Here is a 19,351-nt window from a genome sequence, read left to right as displayed (position 1 = left end):
TGAGTCCCCCGGCACCCCTCCTCGTCTGCTTTTAAACAACCTATGATGACCTCTGGCCGAGCCAAGCAATCAAGGATCATCTCATCTCCAGGCCAGCGGGCTGTCAACCTTAATTATATCTGCCAGGTACTGTAACTATACGTAAGTCCTGCACGCGGAAATCTTGGAGGGGGGCATTTTTAGAATTCTGCCTCCCTCCAGGAGATGACTTACAATGTCTCAGAATCCTGTGGAATCAGGCCCCCAACAGGATGAAGCTGCTGTTAGCTTCTCTCTTTCTGCTGAGGTAGTAGCAGTTGTTGTCTGTCAAGGTGAGGGACACAGACGACCCCCACCTCTACAGGTCCTGGGACGGAAGACAGGGAGGCCCTGAAGTCAGGGAGAGTCCCTAGAGGCATGGACAGGGCCGATCCATGTGAGCAAGTGCTACAAAAAGAGGGAACAGCACAGGCCACCCTCAAGGTAGGCAAAACCACAGACCTGAGGAATGAGGAGTGATAGGACCGGAGAGCGGCCACTGAGGTTGAATGGAGAAGACCCAGGGGGCAGGGCAGGCCATTCTGAGGGGCCCAGATTCTGAAGAAGGACACTGAGGTCATTAGACTTGGGGTTTAACAAGGTTCCTCGGGGCATGGGCCACAGGATTGGCTGCCAGTGGGGACAGTGGTTCCCCTCCTGACCTTCAGCGCGTCTACAGCACAGGTGATCAAGGCGGGAGGCTGGTACTCGGATCTTGCCCTCATCCCGGAGGCTGAGTCCGCAACCCTAGCCCCAAGCTGGATTCGACACGCGCTGCAGGAGGCACGGGGTCCACCGAGGTCTCCGGGAATCTTCCGACCCTTCTGTCCTCCCGACTGCCTCTAGCCCCCACGAGCAAAGTATAAAGCGAGGCCAGCCCACCACTCTAGCCCCCGGCCTGGCTCACTGTGTCCTGGATAGCCAGCCCCATCTCAAGGTCCTCGAAAACCATGGCTGTTTCCTCCGCCCGCAGACTGTCTCCGAAAGAGACTGCTAGAGCCCCCCGTCCTGGCAGACGCACCACCCATCTCTCCCCTGCCCTCCCCTTACTCCGACGCGTGTCCCAAGTGCTGCGTGGCGAAGGGAACCGTCGTTCACCGCTCGCCCTGGGGCGGATGCGCCCAGTGTGTGTGGGACGGGGCAGGGGCACAGAGACCGGCCGCCTCCACCGTCCACCAGTGACCCAGGCTCGGGGGCGGACGATGGGAGCCGGAGCCTGGGGGTGGTGTCTGCCCCTCGCTCCGCTGCTCTCCCCGCAGGGCTGGAGTCCGGGGTACCTACGGCTGGTTCCACTCTTGCTACGGGCAGAAGGCCGTCCCCTGGGGTCGCAGTGCAGTCGAAGCCGGCTGAGACCTACCTGGGGCTCCGGGCCGCCTTCCCGACCTCCGCGGCCGCGCCCCAGTGCCAGCCCCGCTGGGAGCTCGCGGGAGCGCGGCCCAGAGATTGACAGCGCAGGCCCCGCCTCATCCCCGCGCCTCGGGCCACGCCGGAAGCGTGCTCCGGTTCCGACCTCCCTCACTGCCCCGCCGCCCGAGCCTAGGCGACTTTAGTTCCCCCTCCGGCTAGAGCCGGAAGAGCGGCCTGGCCGCGGCGGCCGATCGCCATAGAAACACCGGAAACGTGCTCTGACCGAGCGCTCCCCGGCCCCACGGCGGCCGCAGACTTGAGTTCCGTCGGCGTCGCACCCCGAAAGTGCGGCCTTGTCGGTGCTGAGCGGGAGAAAGCCACGTCCCGGCCCAGCGCCGCGGAGGAGCCGAAGGTGCGGGGTGGCGGGCATCCGCCGCCGCAGGGCCGGCGGGCGGGCCGGGGGAGGGGCGACGGCGCTGGGCGTGGCGCGCAAGCCGCGGCCGTGAGGGGGCGCTGCTGATGGGGACCTGGCCCCGGCGATCGTGCGGAGGCGGGAAATCCGGGCTGGCCGGGGTCCGCCACTGGCGTGGCCGGGGCGTGTGCGAGGGGACCCCCCGCGTTCGGGCTGGGGCGCGGGCAGCCGAGCCGAGCATGGGGGAAGGTGCTCCGAGCGGGGCGCAAGGCGAGGGCTGCGGCGCGGCAGCCCCCACGCGGCGCCACACCCGGGAGGGCGGGCCTTTGTTCTGCGGCACCGAGAAGGCCCTGCTGCGCCGGGGCTGAGCCGAGGCCGGGAGCCGGGCGGCGGAGGGCCGGAGGCGGCCGGCGGCGCGGGTGCGGGCGCGGGTCGGTGCGCAGGCCCCCGCCGCCCGCGCGCGGATCTGAAGGTCTCTGGACGGTGCGTGAATAGAGACGGGGAAGGGGCTGGGGCACAGGTAACGCACGCGCACACACCGGGCGCGTTTGAAGAAGCGCCAGGAATTTTGTCGTGGCCGTGGAGGGCGCGGAGTCCGGGAGGGTCCCTAGCTGTCGGGTCTGCTCAGGCTCCCTCTGCCTGTGGCGCGGGGAATAGGTTGGGAGGCGGGGAACCCAAGGGGAAGACTCCATCGGCCTGGGGAGTGCAGGTGTGCGAAGTGGTCCGTGATGGAGTGAGATGTGGAGCTTGCAAGGGGCGGGGGGCTGACCCGCAAAGAGGAAAGGGGACCTGGGGGTGAGGAACCGGAGGGGGGTGAGTCCGAGACCCCGTTAGACCCGGAAGGTTAAGAGAGGCTGCACTCCAGGGCTGTGGGACCCGGCCTGTGCCGGACTGATGGAGAGGGGGTGAGTGTCAGGGTGCGTCCTGTGTCCCAGCCGTTCTCTGATGGGGTGCGCGGGGCCGGGTGCAAGATGAGCCAGGTATCCCATCTTTGTTTGATAGACGGAAGACTGAGCCCTACTCAGCATGGGACCTGCTTGACCCGTGAAGTAGCAGAGCTTCTCAGATTTCTGGGGTTTCCTGGGGAATAGTGTCCCTTCCCCCTTCCAGTGTCTGACGGTGGGCAAATCAGGTAGAATTAGGAGGCCACAGTTTTGACAAGAATCATCCTGATCTGGAGGCCGCTGCTGCACCACCTTTGCCCTCCCAACCACACACCCTGCACAGTCCACACAAGCCCCTGCTTTATGCCACTCCCACACCTGTGCCCTGCAAGCCATATCAAGAGTCCAAGAACCAGGCCGCAAGAGGTTCCTCCCTACCTGCTGTGGGGGTTGGCAGAGACCATGTATTCTTCTCTTATACGGCACTTGCCAGGCTGATGCCCAACTTACTCTCAATCCTCTGTGACTCTGCATACCCTCAATTGCTTAGCCCAGGACCCAGGTCATGCCACCCCACCCGTGAGAAGACCTCTGTATACCCTAGTTAATATAACCCAATTCCAAGCCAACAGACTTGGGTCTCCACAGGACCTTGGATGCTCCAAGGAGGGGGGATGTGGCAAAGGAAGATCAAAAAGCTGCTTGGGGAGGAATCACAGCCGGCCAGGAAGGGGAGTGGGTAAGGTGTGGCAGCCAGTTCTGTGTAGGGGCCCCTGCGGTCTCCTCCACAGAGCTGTGCCATTGGAGGGGGACTTTGGGAAGGTTTATGGATTTGGAGTTAGGGGAAGGGTGGGTGGACCAATATAGGCGAATTTGAGCTCTTCAACCCTTCTCTGAGAAGCAAGCAAGACTGGGAGGGAGGCAGGTCTGGGGTATTCCCAGCCTTCCTGCAGGGGATGTGCTGGGTGCTTCCAAGGTAGAGCTGCGGAGGCCCTAGAGACTGCGGGGTGGGGTTAGGTGAGGCCGGTGTGGTGTCTGTGGGACAGAACTGTCATGCCTTTTTGGGAGGGCTGAGGTTCACAAAGCCTGGGGTTGTGGTGTGCCTGTGGGCCTTGTCCTGCAATAAGAGCTTGAGGGACAGGGACAGTTGGGGGGGCGTCCCCCACTGACCTCCCTCCCCCATCCCCTCATGCGGTGCAGATGGCGGCGGCAGAGGCAGTGCACCACATACACCTGCAGAACTTCTCCCGCTCGCTACTTGAGACACTCAACGGGCAGCGGCTGGGCGGTCACTTCTGTGACGTAACAGTGAGGATCCGCGAGGCTTCGCTGCGTGCACACCGCTGTGTGTTGGCTGCTGGCTCGCCCTTCTTCCAGGACAAGCTGCTTCTCGGCCACTCCGAGATCCGCGTGCCACCGGTGGTGCCGGCGCAGACTGTGCGCCAGCTCGTCGAGTTCCTCTATAGCGGCTCGCTCGTGGTGGCACAGGGCGAAGCCCTGCAGGTGCTCACGGCGGCGTCAGTGCTGCGCATCCAGACGGTCATAGACGAATGCACGCAGATCATTGCCCGCGCCCGCGCCCCAGTCCCAGGCGCACCCGCGCCCCTCCCCACACCCGTGCCCCCACCTCTTGCACCTGCGCAGCTACGCCACCGTCTGCGCCACTTACTTGCGGCGCGCCCTCCGGGCCACCCAGGCACGGCGCATAGCCGCAAGCAGCGCCAGCCAGCGCGCCTGCAGCTGCCCGCGCCCACCGCGCCCACCAAGGCCGAGGGGTCAGAGGACCCCGCCCTGCCAGCGGCCCCAGACGACGGCGGCGGCGACTGCGACGAGGAGACCGACGATGAAACCGACGGTGAGGACGGTGAAGGCGGCGGCCCGGGAGAGGGCCAGGCGCCCCCTTCCTTCCCTGACTGCGCCGCGGGCTTCCTCACCGCTGCCCCTGACAGCGCCTGCGAGGAGCCGCCCGCACCCGCCGGCCTCTCGGACTACGGCGGCGCCGGGAGGGACTTCCTTAGGGGGGCCTCGGCGGCCGAGGACGTGTTCCCGGAGAGTTACGTGTCCGCTTGGCAAGATGAGGATGGCACTGCCGCGGAAGCCTGCCCCCCCGATACCCCGGCTCCGCCTGACTGCGTCCTGTCCGGATCCCGCGTCCCCAGCGTGAAGACCCCGGGCCCCCCAGTCTCGATTTTCCCTTTTCATCTGGGCGCTCCTGGGCCGCCTGCGCAGCCTTCTCCCGCACCCTCCGGGCCGGCTCCTGCACTCTCCTCCGCCTTCTACCCAGCGCTCCAGCCAGATGCGGCCCCAAGTGCGCCTCTGGGGGAGGCACCGGCCCCACCGCCTGCTGCTCCTGCTGCGGCCCCCTCGGCCACCCCTGCCCGAGCCCCAGGTGCTGCCGAGTCACCTGCCTATGAATGCAGTCACTGCCGCAAGACGTTCAGCTCACGGAAAAACTACACCAAGCACATGTTCATCCACTCCGGTGAGCCAGGATGGATCTCTGAGCCCCTTGGTCATTAGAGATTCAAGCCTGAGAGAGGATTGGGCACTGGGCAAGCGGGTGGAGGCACTCATGCTGTTTTGATGCTCTTTCGTGACCCCAGGGGAGCCTGGAAATTGAGTCCCAAGTGTGACATGTAGGGGGGAGGGGAAGCCCCTCCACTGGAGAAGGAGGAGCTCCTGCAAGTCCCCTACCTGGACTTATTGGTGCAGGAGGAATCCTAAGGCTGGGTAAAGGAGCAAGAACTTGCCCAGAGCTTTTGGAAAGCTGGCAGTGAAGCCTTTACTCACCGTGATCTGGGCTGATCTGGAGGAACAGAGCCTTGGCAGGGATAAATAACCAGGCTGGGAAGCAGTGCTGCAGGGAGCCTCCTGGGTCTTCTGGCTGTCCCTGGGTTCATTGACAGACTGGATGGAGAGAGGATGAGTTCGCTGGCCTAGGGAAAGCATGCAGAGTAGGCAGAGAGGTGCCCTGATCAAGGCTGGGGGTGGCAGATGGGGCTGCATTGTAGGGACCCTACAGCTGCAGAGGGAGGAAAGGGAAGCTCCTTGAAGACCATGGGGCGGTCCCCTAAAACCTCAGCTCATCTGGGAGGTGCTCTGCAGTGGCTGGGGGAGAGACCGGGAGTATGCTAGGGTGAGCAAGTGGAGACTGTGGCACTAGAGGCTGAGGTGGTGGCTGGCAAGTCCTGGGTGTGTCCCCCCCCCCCAAGGGGGGATTCCCTAGGGGCTCAGGTGGAGGACAGGGGTATGGAGAGTCAAAGACTGCCTGCGGGGCTGAACTGGATGTTAGGAAAAGCAAAGATTTGGCTGGGAGTTCTGTGGGAGTGTGGCTGAACTGGATGTTAGGAAAAGCAAAGATTTGGCTGGGAGTCCTGTGGGAGTGGAGTGGGGAGTTCTGCAGGGCCGGGAATTTGGGATTTTACTGTGAATGGATGGGAGGGCATCAGTGTTCTGAGGTAAGTAGTGACTGAGATGTGGTTTACACCATCATCCCCACCTGGCTGTCTTGAGATGAAGGGGAGAGGATACAGATCTAGGTATTCAGCCTGTGGAGAGCTGCCAGGGGCCCCAAGGTAGTGCCAGCCAAGATTTGGAGCTTTGTGTCACCTTAGCCAGGTGCCAGGCCTGGTTGGTCTGGGGGAACCCCTTGCCCAGGCACTGCCCTGCAGTCCCTCTGCCACTGAGATGGTTTTTTTATTAATACCTGATGATTTAAGAGCTAACACCGTCTGCGCCACCCCAGGAACATTATAGCTGCCAGCAGACAAAGGTTCTGGGCAACAGGGGCTTCCAGTAGGGGTGGGGGGCAGGTATGCCTGCGTCTCTCCCAGTGTAAGCCTACTGGGCCTTGCAAGACTGTCCTCAGAATGGTGGCCAGCAAGCAGAGTACAGAATGCTCCATGGGCATAGCAGGAGTGGGGGGAGGGGAAGTCCCTAGAGGTGGGGGACTAGTGATCAGTCACGAGGGGCAGCGTTATCTCAGACCAGCAGGAGTCCCTGTTTGGAGGGTACCTGTTAGAGTTGGGGGCCCCTGACAGTGGTATCCCGGTATGATGGTAAGGGTCTGGGAAAGAGGTGTCCCCGCTGAGTGGGGAGACATACTGGGTCATGTTGGGGGAGGGTCCCTGTTGAGCTGGAAGGTCCGGGGGATGAGGGGGGTGAGGGGTGGTCCCGGGAGGGAGTGTCCCTAACGGGAGAGGGGGATTCTGGGAGGAAAGGGGAGAGCCCCTTCCCAGCTGACATACCCTGTCGCCCATAGGGGAGAAGCCCCACCAGTGCGCCGTGTGCTGGCGATCTTTCTCGCTGCGCGACTACCTGCTGAAGCACATGGTCACGCACACAGGCGTGCGTGCCTTCCAGTGCGCGGTCTGCGCCAAGCGCTTCACGCAGAAGAGCTCGCTCAACGTGCACATGCGCACGCACCGGCCGGAGCGCGCGCCCTGCCCCGCCTGCGGCAAGGTCTTCTCCCACCGCGCACTGCTCGAGCGCCACCTGGCCGCGCACCCGGCGCCCTGATCCGGTTCCAGGCCGCCCTTGGCCGGGATGGGGACCTCCGTTGGAACTAGGCCACAGCCACTGCGGGACCGGTTCATACCTGCCTAGATGCCTGGACCACGCTCCCACCGTCAAACCGCACTTTCCCCAGAGCACAGGCCTTCCCTCTCCTTCCACCCTTCTCCCCAGACCTGACGGGGGTCCAGCCTGCCTGGGGAGGAGAGGTCCTCCCTCCTCCTTAGACCCTTCTGATGGTGGCGGGCTGGGGTTGGTCAGGGACCGGCCATCCCTGAGAACTGAATCACCTCTGGCCTAAACTCGAACTGGCTGCCCAGACCCTTGGGCCAGGCCCAAGGTTTGTGGCTTGATTGGGGTGGATTCTGGAGTTGCTCCTCTGTCCCAGTAAAGCTGGGCATGATCCTGAACTACCCCTCCCTCAGTATAGCATCTAGGGGGCTCAGGTGGACCCATTGTGGACTGGGACAGGGCCTCAGGACCCCCGCTCTCTAATAAAGTACTGTGGGCTATGGGTTCCAAACTCGGAAGCTGTGAACTCCCAGACCCGTGCATTTCTCACCATCACAGACTGGTTGTGGGCGTCGGGGCTCAGTGCCCCTGTCCCTGGGCAGCTGACCAGGCTCCTTGGGCGGAGACAGGACCGCACGCTTGGCCACTCATGCTTCTGTTCTCCGGGTGGGAATGGGATGTTTATATGACTGGCACTTGGCTCTTATAGAGCCAGCCCTGAGGTGCGCTTCGAAGGGGGAAGCCATATGTGGAAAAGACGCAGATTTTGAGGCCTTTCCCACCAGAACTTTAAAGCCCTTTGGACTTTAGGCTCCCCTCCCCCATTCTCTTGGGCACAATGGTTGAGCACCTTCCTTGCGGGGGGCAGGGGAACACGCATCCAGGGAGTCTTTGAGGCCAGGCAGCCAGGTGGGCATCTGAGCCCCAGGATGCCTACCCTGACCGGTAGGTTCTGAAATGCCGGGGAAGGGGAGCTGAAGGGGAGGGGCAGCCAGGACCCTTGGGCTGCTAACCTGGTGACCAAAGATACTGATCCCTAGTATCAAACCAGTGTCATGAGACCCTGTATCACATCGGCTGTCCGCCCAGAAAGTAGCTCCAGAACATGGGGGCGCCTGACCCTGGGCATCCTGTCTTAAGACTTGTGGAGCAGGTGGAGAGGGATTTGAACTAAAGATGTGCAGGCTCCCAGTTCAATGACAGCACCTCTCTGAGCTCCCCCCCTGTGATTGCCTCCAAGAGATGAAGGGCTAAGGGCTTCTGGTCCAACCATTCATAGACTGCCCTGCCCACGTTTGTGGGGGGTGGTGAGTTTAGCCTCCTGAACCCCAAGGATAGTCCCCATGGATGCCTGGGGGTGGGGATATAAGAACGGGGTTTGAATTTAGGCACTGAATTTCAGTGCCAGTCACATACCTGGCTAGAGGCAGGCACAGTGAAAGAGTCTGGTTTTAAAAAAAAAAAGAGGCTGGTGGGTGGAGCCCTGAGGCCAGAAGCATTGCTGTCAACACCCCTGGGGTCGGGGGTGGGACTAAGGGGTCAGAGATCTAGGCCAGGCAACCCCTGGCAAATTTTCTAGGATTCTGTGGACACTTCTCTGAGAAGGGAGCAGGTGCAATGAGCATCTGGCTGCGACTCACCTTTTTACTGTTGCTGCCGCAAGCCTTGGGGCAGCCCTCATGGCCTGCTGCAGCAGCCCTGGCCCTGCGCTGGCTCCTGGGAGACTGGATCTTCTGTGTGCTGCTTGGCCTGGCCATGCTGGCACAGCCCTGGCTCTACATCTGGGTGCCCCACTGGCTGAGTCTGGCAGCTGCGGCGCTCACGCTGGCTCTGCTGCCTCCACAGCCACCCCCAGGGCTGCGCTGGCTGCCTGCGGATATGGCCTATATCCTCAAGATCCTCCACCTGGGCCTGGTGGTCAGATCACGCATGAGACGCCACCCGCCTGACACCTTTGTGGATACCTTCGAGCGACGAGCACGAGCACAGCCGGGCCACACACCCTTGGTGTGGAAGGGGCCAGGGGGCCGCTCAGTCACCTTCAGGGAGCTGGACGAGAGGGCATGCCAGGCAGTGTGGGCCCTGAAGGCCGAGCTGGGCGGCCTCACAGACTTGCTTGGCGGGGAGTCGGCTGCCCTCCTGGTGCTGGAGTCCCAGACCATTCCAGCCTTGGGTTTGTGGCTGGGGCTGGCCAAGCTGGGCTGCCCAGTTGCTTGGATCAATCCGCATGGCCGGGGAGCACCCCTGTTGCACTCCGTGCTGAGCTCTGGGGCTCGGCTGCTGGTGGTGGACCCAGGTGAGGACCCCAGAGGCTAGCAGAGGACAGAGGGTAAGGTAGCAGGGGACATACATGGAGGACTGCTGTTCAGAGGGTCCTGATGAGGGAGCTGGGCAAGGAGCTCCTTGCTTCCTACCTACCCTCACAGGCAATTAGAGTCAAAACTTAATTGCTAAAAAGTAATTTTGGGGTTACCAGAGGTTATTTTTTAAAAGATTTATTTATTTGTTTGTTTGTTTATTTATTTTAGGGGTGCCATGGTGGCTCAGTTGGTTAAGCCTCTGCCTTCGGCTCAGGTCATGATCTCAGAGTCCTGGGACTGAGCCCCGCATTGGGCTCTCTGCTCAGTGGAGAGCCTGTTTCACCCTCTGCCCCTCCCCTGCCTCCCCCTGCCTGTGCTCTGCCAAATAAATCTTTTTTTAAAAAGATTTATTTATTTTAGAAAGAGTGAATGGGGGAGGGGCAGAGGAAGACAGAGAGAGAATCCTTGAGCTGACTCCCTGCTGAGCGCAGAGCCCCATGCAGTGCTGTCATGTTCCAATCCAAGGACACTGAGACCATGACCTGAGCTGGCTCAGTATAACCGCCTGAGACCCCCGGGTGCCGTGTTTTTGCCAACAAATACTAATTATGGGGCTCTTTACAGAAGAATGTCTAAGTTTTTCTCTGCCAGCTGCTTCCCGTTTTGCTTGCAGTAGGCTCTTCTCCCCTATACTTGGATCTCAGGTCTCACCCCTCCTGACCTCATCTATGGGCTTTTCCCCAATTTCTCTTCTGACCCATCCCTGCAGAACTCCGGGAGAACCTGGAAGAGGTCCTTCCCAAGCTGCAGGCAGAGAACATCCGATGCTTCTACCTCAGCCAGTCCTCCCCAACACCAGGAGTGGGAGCCCTGGGGGCTGCTCTCGATGTTGCACCCACTGACCGGGTGCCCACTGACCTACGTGCTTGGATCACACCACAAAGTCCTGCCCTGTTTATCTACACCTCTGGGACCACTGGTGAGGGTGCCCAGCACCCCTAGCCCTGACCTCTGAACCCTAACACTGCCCTAAACCCAAGCTGGACATGTGCCTCAAACTTGACCTCTGAAACCCACCCTACCCTTTGATTGTGACACCTGGCCTGAACTCTGATCCCCAAAGTGTTTTGACTGGTCAGTGCCAGAATCCTGCCTCTGACCAGTAAACAGCCACTGAAACCCTAACCAAGCTTTGGAATTTACCCTCTGAGCCCCAAATCCAATTTTTTTTTCCCTGAGCCCACCCAGAAATTCCCATACTTGATCACTCTCTAAGAGCCTCAAGCCCCTCACTGCAGACCTGACTACGGTGACCCACTTCTACCGGCTGTCCTCTCACCACCCACCCTGCCCACTCCATTCCCAAGGGCTCCCAAAGCCGGCCATTGTCACACATGCGCGACTGCTGCAGATGTGCAAGATGCTGTCTCTGGCTGGGATCACAGCTGATGACGTGGTCTACACAGTCTTGCCTCTGTACCACGTGATGGGGTTTATCCTTGGGGTCCTCGGCTGCCTGGAGCTCGGTAAGCCCTTTTCTGAAGACCCCTCCAATCCATGGGACCTCCAGACTCAATGTCAGGGTGGTACTTTCAGGGTAACAAGGCCCTACACGTTACCTAGCACCGAAGTTTTACTCTTGACAAGGGACACACAGCAGCAGGCCCCAAGGTTACTTGAGCAGAGACTTGGTCACTTAGACAGTCCCTAATGGTTTTGCTGTTGTCAGAAGGAGACAGGCTGGTATGAGTGTTGAGATCGTCAGTGACGGTTAGGTGTGCACCAAGCATTCATCTGGGCTTTCTTCCTGGACACCTGACAAGCAATTCTGACTGGGAACTCTCCAGTGTTTTCTTTCTGAGTTTTTATTTAAAAAAGTTTTGAAACACGTACAAATTTCTAAATATTTCTACGTGAATCCTCATGTGCCCACCACCCAGCTTCAGCTACCACCAGTACTTTGCTTTCAAACATACACAGTAAAAGTAGAGAAGAGTTTGATGTCTCACATATCTTCACCCACCCTTGACAATTGTTAACATGTTGCCAATCTTTCTTCATGTTTTCCTCTATTTCTCAATTATTTTATAACAAATCCTAGACACTGTATCTTTTTGTTTGTAAGTTTTCAGTATGTATCTCTAACATATAAGGACTTAAGAACTGTCACCATAGTGATATCACACCTGACAAAATTAACAGTAACTCTAATATCATCTGATGCACAGCACAGGTCACGTTCAGATTCCCCCAATGACACGTCTGTGTTACAGCTGAAGTCCCCTCACTGCACCTGTTTGTTTGGCTTTGCTCCTCTTTCTCCTGCATTTCTGGTCAGACTGGAAACTTCCTCTAGAGATGTTAGATTGAAGTCAGTTATTGATGGCAAGAACCTTGATGGAATCCCGTGTACTTCCTAAATCATTACACTGAAGGCAGCTCGTAACTGTTACCCTACCTTAGAGAGGCTGAGATGAACTGGGGAGCTGTTACGGGTGTTATCTGTGTATGTATGTATGTATAGCTGACACAGTTACATTAGCTTCAGGTGCACAATGTAGCAATTAGAGAAATCTATACTGCGGGGGAGGGCTTTAATTGGAAAACTCCCCATCAACCTTCCCCCTGTGGTTTTTCCAGCTCTTGAAGACCTTTCCTGAATCAGGCATTTCATTACAGGTTGCAGAGTTGTCACTTTCAAGACCAGCATCCATTTTCACACAGAAGGCACTATATTTTACCTCCCTGCCAAAAATACAGCCACACTTGCTACCTTCCCAGGCACACGAGCAGTTGTCCCTTTGGGTGCCAGGATGATAACATTTAGCTCGCAGGGTTTTGTTGAGGATTAGGGTTGAGGTAGGGAGTGCCTTCCACAAAGCCAGCTGCAGAGGAGGTGAGCAGCTAAGAAAGGATCACCTTCCTGGAGTGATAAGTAGTGGCCTGTAAAATTTATTAATCCATGTGTCCATCCTCCGAAACATCCTTCCACCATCTACTAACGCATCCATCTAACGTACCTCCTCACCCAACACCCATCCATCTGTGCCACCACCTATCCATCTGCCCACCCATCCCCCCACCTATCTGTCTGCCCAGCTAGACATTCATAAAACATTTATCATAATCAATGATTAACATTCATAGCCCTTATTTTGCAGTGCTCACTTTGTACCAAGTATTGAGCTTAGTATGCATCCTGAAGACAGAATTCAAACCCATGTCCACCTATGCTCTTCTCATGTAGGCAGTCCTTGCTGGGTCAGGGACACACAGTTGAGCTCCAAATCCTGTGCTTCAGAGGGCCACAGTTAGGTAACCAAAGCAGCTTATCACAGTGGCATGGAAGCATGACCTAAAACCCTTTCCTCTCCCTGCTCAGGAGCAACCTGTGTCCTGGCCCCCAAGTTCTCTGCTTCCCGCTTCTGGGATGACTGTTGCCAGCACAGTGTGACTGTGATCCTGTATGTTGGCGAGGTCCTGCGGTACCTGTGTAACACTCCACAGGTGAGGGGCTGAGATTAGGGCTCCATGGCGAACACCTCAGGTGTGATCCTAGATGTCATCTCAGGTTTCAGAGAGATTCAGGTACAGGACTCAAGCAAGATCCCTTAGGTAAAACACCTCAGGCAACAGCCACAGATAATGCAGCCCACACCATCATAGCTCCTGTGATGGTCAGCAGTGCTGCTTTGGGCAGGTGACTTCACCTCTCTCAGCCTCAGTGTCCTCATTTGGAAATCGAGGATAGTAACTCAAAGGGGGTATTTGTGAGAATAAAACACATATAAAGTGCCTAGAACAAAGGATGGCTCGGGGTAAACTCACTAGATGTAAACTTACACAGCAATAAAATATGGATCCCAGGTAAAATGCTTCAGATAACTACCTCCAGGTAAGGCCCCCAGGTGTCTCCCTGCAAGTCACTCCCTGATTTACCTCCAGGTAAGGGCTCCTAAGTAAACCCTCCAGGTAACCTCTCTCCAGGTAAAAGTTCCAGGTACTACCCCTATATAAGATCCCAGATATTTCCCCTAGGTAAGCCCTGGATAAGCCTTCCAGTCACCCCTAGGTAAGCCTTTTAGGTAACTTCCCCCCCCAAGGGAACCTCTGCAGGTAACCCTCCAAGTACAGACTCCACATAACTACTCTCAAGTAAGAACCTTTGATAGACTACTAGGTATAGATGCCCCCGCCCCCATCACCTCCCAGGTAAGTCCTCAGGTAAGGACCAAGAGATAGCCTTCATAGGTAAGGGTCCTAGGGCACACTCCTCTTCACCCTTCTTGGGATGTCCCCACAGCGACCAGAGGACCGGACACATACAGTCCGCTTGGCAATGGGCAATGGACTCCGGGCAGATGTGTGGAAGTCCTTCCAGCAGCGCTTTGGCCCCATTCGGATCTTGGAAAGCTATGGCTCCACGGAAGGCAACATTGGCTTCGTCAACTATCCAGGGCGCTGTGGGGCCCTGGGCAAGATGAGCTGCTTGCTTCGAGTGAGTGGGTTGGGTGGGACAGTAGCCCTGATGGAGGCTGAGCCCACAGGACTCTACTGACACTTCCCCACCCCCCGACTCAGATGCTGTCCCCCTTTGAGCTTGTACAGTTCGACACCGAGGCCGAAGAGCCTGTCAGGGACAATCGGGGATTCTGTGTCCCTGTGAGGCCAGGTACGTTCCCTGGGTGTGGGAAGGGTGGGGGCCATCTGCTCCTTGGCTGGAACAAGCTTTGAGGTCAGTGCCCAGTGGTGGTGTCTGCTGCCCTCACCTGTGTGACCACTGCTTGGGGCCCTCTGCCTCTCAGCTACTCAGCTCTGCCTGACTCCTCTGCCTCAATCCCTTGCTCTGCTGGGTCTCTGAGGGTTCATCTGTGGAAGTCATGTCCTCCCAGGCATCAGTCTCTGGTCCAGTACCTTCTCCTAGGGTCTTCTCTCCTGGTGCCATGCGTGGTCTTGGCCATATCTTTCTTACTACCGCCGTCTGTCTCTGTCCCTTGTCCTTCCCTTGTTATCCTATTTCTAGTGAGCTCCCCAATATCTCCTGTCCCCCCCCCAACTTTCTCTCCAGGTCTCCCTCTGTCTCCTCTTTGGCAGGCTCTCGGGGATGAAGAGTCTACCACAGCTGGGAACCTCCGGCCGGGGGCTGGTGGGCTGTGCGGTTCCTGGCCAGGGATAAGGCCCTAATTCCAACTCCTACCCCCAGGGGAAGCGGGGCTTCTGCTGACCCAGGTCTCGGGCCACCAACCTTTCGTGGGCTACCGCGGGGCGCGAGAGCTGTCGGAACGCAAGCTGGTGCGGGATGTGCGGCGCAGGGGCGACGTCTACTTCAACACCGGTGACGTGCTGGCCATGGACGAAGAAGGCTTCCTTTACTTTCGCGACCGCCTTGGGGACACTTTCCGGTCAGGGTCTCGGACGGGACTGTGAGGGCGGGTGGCCAGGACTTCCGGGTCCTTTGGAGGAGCCAGGCTGAGAGGGCGGGACTTCCGGGCCCTAGGGGCGTGGCTCCCGATCCCCCCCGAGGGGCGTGACTCCCGACCCCCCCTCTCCTTGAGGGGCGTGGCTCCCCGATTCTCGAGGGGCGTGGCTCCCCGATCCCGAGGGGCGCGGAGCAGGGCAGAACCAGCTCCCGGATGCCGCAGGAGGAGGGGCTTGGTGGGCAAGAGGGCGCCTCGGCTTTGCCAGGGCTGCACTCTCTAGCACTGGTCCAACCCCACAGATGGAAAGGGGAGAACGTGTCCACGCGGGAGGTGGAGAGCGTTCTGTCACTCGTGGACTTCCTGCAGGAGGTGAACGTGTACGGCGTGTCGGTGCCAGGTGCGGAGGGCTTGTCTCCTTATAAACCGCCAACAGCTTTGTGGGCGGAGGGGTGTTATCCAGAGTTCACGGGGTGAGGGGGAGCTGCTGGAGCAGAGCCAGTGAGCAGAGAAGGGCCACGTGAGATGGTCAGCCATGGGCGCTATAAGGTGGGTGACCCCGGAATGACTGGTGTGTTCCCCAGGTTGTGAGGGCAAGGTGGGCATGGCTGCTGTGCGGCTGGTCCCCGGCCAGACCTTCGATGGTGAGAGGATGTACCAGCATGTCCACACTTGGCTCCCTGCCTATGCTGCACCCCATTTCATCCGTATCCAGGTGAGCTCTGGGTGGCAGAAGCAGGTGGAGGGGAGGTCTCGGCGGGGCGCTCACAGTCGGGTTATGCTTACTGCCCCTGCAGGACACCCTGGCGATCACAAGCACATTCAAACTGGTGAAAACCCGTTTGGCACGCGAGGGCTTCAATGTAGGCATCATTGCTGACCCCTTGTTCGTGTTGGACAACCAGGCCAAGGCCTTCCGGCCCCTGACGCCAGACATGTACCAGGCTGTGTGCAATGGAACCTGGAGACTCTGATCATTTAGCCAGTTCAGAGGACCTCTGAAATAGTAGTGCCCAGTGCTGACTACCACTCCCATTTGCAGGGTCACCTCCCCCCACCCAAACCTGCTGAGGGTCATCATGAATCCTAGTCTGGCCAGAGAGTGAGATGATGCTAGGCCCAGTAGCAGAGTGAGAATGAACTTGGATGTGTACACAGATGTCTACTACAGATGTAGGGGCCAAGGGCAGGTGGGCCACGTCGGCAAAAAGGTTATTTTGTGTTAAAAGCAATAAAAAACAAGGAGATTCAGGGGTGCCTGGGTGCAGTGGGTTAAAGCCTCTGCCTTCGTCTCAGGTCATGATCCTGGGGTCCTGGGATCGAGCCCCTCATCCGGCTCTCTGCTCAGCAGCTAGCCTGCTTTCTGCACCGCCCCCCACGCTGCCTGCCTCTCTGCCTACTTGTGATCTCTGTCAAGTAAATAAATAAAATCTTGAAAAACAACAACAACAAAAAACTAACAGATTCAGAAGCTCTTTATCACCCCCACAAATAACTACATTGTGAAAGGGAGGAACCTAGCAAGGCCTCTTTGATCAAATTCCTGTGTCCTCTTGTTCCTGAATGGTCCAAAGACCACTTGTTTACCAAGTATTTACTCTTTCGTCTTCCTTTAAGTTGCATTCTTCCCTACTGAATTCCCGGACCTCTATACCTTTCTCAGTTCAGTATGACATGTATACCTCATTTTGCCTGTCTTTGGAATTTTATGGCTGTATGTATTCCACATACGTACCAATTTAATTTGATTTATTCCTGTTAACATGTCTCATGTCCATCTGATTCTTAGTCAAGCCAGAAAGTCCTGGAACAACAGAAGAAATTCTTCCTCTCCAACAGTGGATGGAGATACAGGCAAGGACTTCAGGGCCTAGTGCACTCCAGAGATCTTACTTCAGGGTTCCCCCCACCTACCATCACCCTGCCATGGACCTTGGCAAGTCTCAGGGAAAACCTCTCTCTAGACAATGCCACCAATGTGGGAGGAGCCAGCAGCCTCAGAGTCATTCCAGGGTTGAGACATAAGGCTCACTCTAACTGTAGATCTTTTTGTGGCCTCTGATGGGCTGACTCCAGGCTGGCAGATGTGGTATGGTCTGGAGGGTGTAAGAAGTGCTATCATGGTGATACGACAATGACATCGGGCCAAGCCCAGAAAGATGAGCAACAAGTAACTGGGGAAAGAGTGTCCTTGGCAGAGTGCACCTGCAAAAGCCCTGACGCAAGTCCTGTGGGGAGGGGTGTGGAGCAGATCAAGCCATCTAGAAGATGAAATCAATGTCCTAGGGTCCAAAAGAGCCTGCTGGGCACTGTGTGTACTGTAGGCAGGATCATGTTTTTGCTGGTTTCAGAAAAGTGTAGTACACACTATCTCAGGGGCTTTAAATGTTAGTTGATCATTACCTAACTACATAGTCTGTGGGCCAAGGAAAAGTGAGTGCCAAAGCCTTGGGAAGTATAGTCCTCAATGTCTCAAGAACCAAAAATGCTTCCTTGGGAATTAGGATAAATACAGATAGGAATTTCAGGGCACTGAACCCCTGGGAAGTAAAATCCACCCCATGTCAAGGGCTTTAGGTGCTGCCTAAATGTGGATATGGGAGGAGGGGAGATCTGCAGGGTGTGTTTAGTGCTGGGGAAGGGGACAGGCATAGCTGACAACACTGCAGGGCGGGACAGGATGGGTGTGGCCTTCACTGCGTGGGAAGCAGGATGGAGCACATACACATGGCCAGACACTTGTTCAGATAGTGTTGATATTGCCGAGACCCTGGAAAACACAGGTCTCCTGTGAAAGTGCACTGCCTCCTTGAGCACCCATGTGCCATTAGGAAAGGGTTCTAACCTTAGGCATCTGCCATCGTGGGAGGAGGCTGTGGCCTGTGCAGACCCCAGAAAAGCCCCTGCTTCCCCAAAAGATGATGCCAAGCTCTGTCCCTCCCTTCCATTTGTGTCTGAGTCAGCAGCATTGGCGTAGCGGTCACCTGTTTGTGAGCATCGCTGTGGGCACAGTACTTCACCACATGCACAGCTGGTGTAAGTGTCCACACTGCTGCCGGTGGGTGTACCAGCGAGTGCCCAGGCAGGAGGCAGAAGCTGTACAGTAATTTGAACAGGGTAGATTTGATACATAAAGCTATTAATTACAGGGGCACATGCATGGCTCAGACTGTTGATATTAGCTCAGGTCATGGTCTTAGGGCTGTGTGATAGAGCCCCACATCTGACTTTGTGCTCAGCCAAAAAGATTTAGAAATAGTTTTTTTAAAATTAACTATAAGGATGCCTGGGTGGCTCAGTGAGTTAAGCATCTGCCTTTGGCTCTGGTCATGATCCCAGGGTCCTGGGATCGAGTCCCACATCAGGCTCCCTGCTCAGCGGGGAGCCTGCTTCTCCCTCTGCCTGCTGCTCCCCCTGCTTGTGTGCTCTCTAACAAATAAAATCTTAAAAATAAGTTATACAGTTGTTAACTATAACAGAGAACTAACTTAAAATTCTTCAGCTGAGAGAATGCCCAATGTAAGAATAAATTTTCGAGTGGGAGCCCTCTCCTCAAGGTTGGAGTTCAGATGTTGTTGGGGAAGATGTGTTTGCAACACACCAGGAGGCAGAGAGATTCTCTGGGTGCCCAAGCCAAGCCACAAACACCTTGATATGGTGGTGGGCCAAAGCGATAAGCAGGCGTGCAGATGACTTAAGGTGCCACTGCAGGTCCAAGGCCTACAGCATGAGGTATCTGCTGGGAGAGGCACCGGGAAGCTGCTTGCTAGCAGGGTACCTTGGGGTGCATGGTATCCATATCAGAAGGGCTGTGGTGAGGTGGCGACTGGGCCAGGCCAAGGCTCTGAGCTTGCCAAAAGAAGGTCTGCTTTGGGCAGAGTCTCCACATGTACCACTGCTGTGGTGGCAGGAAGAAGAGAAACAACTTGTGGTTCCCTCCAGTGCCCTCTACGACTGACCAAGCTCAACAACGTGCTGACTGTGGAGGAGAACTGGCTGCAGGGCCAGCCCACCAGAGCGGACAGGCACCAGTATGAAGCAGAGAGGCGATACGCTGGTAACTGCAGTGGGCTTGGGCTGTTTTCTGATCTTTTGCTTTCACAGATAGTTGCTCTGTTTCTGTACCTGTCTTTTGGTGCTCATAAGCATTCATATATTTTTTTTAAAGATTGTATTTATTTGTGTGAGAGACAAAGAGATGGGGTGAGCGGGAGGAGGAGCAGAGGGAGAAGGACAAGCAGACTCTGTGCTGGGCAAGGAGCCGGACTCGGGGCTCGACCTCACAACCCTGAGATCATGACCTGAGCCAAAACAAGAATTCATTTGTGGGGTGCATAGCCAGGAGTGGAATTGCTGAGTAAGAGTATACATAGGTTCAGCTGTAATACATACAGGCAAGTTTTCCAAAGTCATTATTTGTTTTTTTCAATTCTTATTAATACTTTTATT

The 19,351-nt window shown here is 57.0% G+C and overlaps 2 protein-coding genes across 4 annotated transcripts; both read left to right on the top strand.

The window, feature by feature from the left end:
• Positions 1 to 1,688: 1,688 nt before the first annotated feature.
• Positions 1,689 to 7,703, top strand: ZBTB45 (zinc finger and BTB domain containing 45). Of its 3 annotated transcripts, none has more exons than XM_059381943.1 (3): positions 1,689 to 1,777; positions 3,862 to 5,143; positions 6,923 to 7,703. In XM_059381943.1, exons 2-3 carry the CDS (start codon positions 3,862 to 3,864, stop codon positions 7,177 to 7,179), a joined length of 1,539 nt encoding a protein of 512 aa, XP_059237926.1. In that variant the 5' UTR covers positions 1,689 to 1,777; the 3' UTR covers positions 7,180 to 7,703. The 3 variants fall into 3 exon arrangements, with proteins under 3 accessions (XP_059237926.1, XP_059237924.1, XP_059237927.1); XM_059381941.1 differs by lacking the exon at positions 1,689 to 1,777 and adding an exon at positions 2,181 to 2,260; XM_059381944.1 differs by lacking the exon at positions 1,689 to 1,777 and adding an exon at positions 2,290 to 3,400.
• Positions 7,704 to 8,751: 1,048 nt separating this feature from the next.
• Positions 8,752 to 16,370, top strand: SLC27A5 (solute carrier family 27 member 5). Its single transcript, XM_059381898.1, has 10 exons — positions 8,752 to 9,481; positions 10,255 to 10,464; positions 10,853 to 11,011; positions 12,868 to 12,992; positions 13,789 to 13,983; positions 14,067 to 14,157; positions 14,689 to 14,887; positions 15,205 to 15,302; positions 15,487 to 15,617; positions 15,700 to 16,370. The coding sequence occupies exons 1-10, from the start codon at positions 8,803 to 8,805 to the stop codon at positions 15,874 to 15,876; spliced, it is 2,064 nt and encodes a 687-aa protein (XP_059237881.1). The 5' UTR covers positions 8,752 to 8,802; the 3' UTR covers positions 15,877 to 16,370.
• Positions 16,371 to 19,351: the final 2,981 nt, after the last annotated feature.

This window comes from Mustela nigripes, chromosome 17, assembly GCF_022355385.1.
Source record: "Mustela nigripes isolate SB6536 chromosome 17, MUSNIG.SB6536, whole genome shotgun sequence".
Lineage (NCBI taxonomy): Eukaryota > Metazoa > Chordata > Mammalia > Carnivora > Mustelidae > Mustela > Mustela nigripes.
The sequence above is the reverse complement of the archived record's forward strand: the minus strand, read 5'-3'. Positions and strand labels throughout refer to the sequence as shown.

Bases quoted from the DNA above. Each gene is read 5' to 3' on its own strand.
- SLC27A5 (XM_059381898.1), top strand. From the start codon at position 8,803: ATGAGCATCTGGCTGCGACTCACCTTTTTACTGTTGCTGCCGCAAGCC. The intron at 11,012-12,867 runs GTAAGCCCTTTT...CTCCCTGCTCAG, and splicing joins CCTCGGCTGCCTGGAGCTCG to GAGCAACCTGTGTCCTGGCC. The intron at 13,984-14,066 runs GTGAGTGGGTTG...CCCCCGACTCAG, and splicing joins AGATGAGCTGCTTGCTTCGA to ATGCTGTCCCCCTTTGAGCT.
- ZBTB45 (XM_059381943.1), top strand. From the start codon at position 3,862: ATGGCGGCGGCAGAGGCAGTGCACCACATACACCTGCAGAACTTCTCC. The intron at 5,144-6,922 runs GTGAGCCAGGAT...TGTCGCCCATAG, and splicing joins GCACATGTTCATCCACTCCG to GGGAGAAGCCCCACCAGTGC.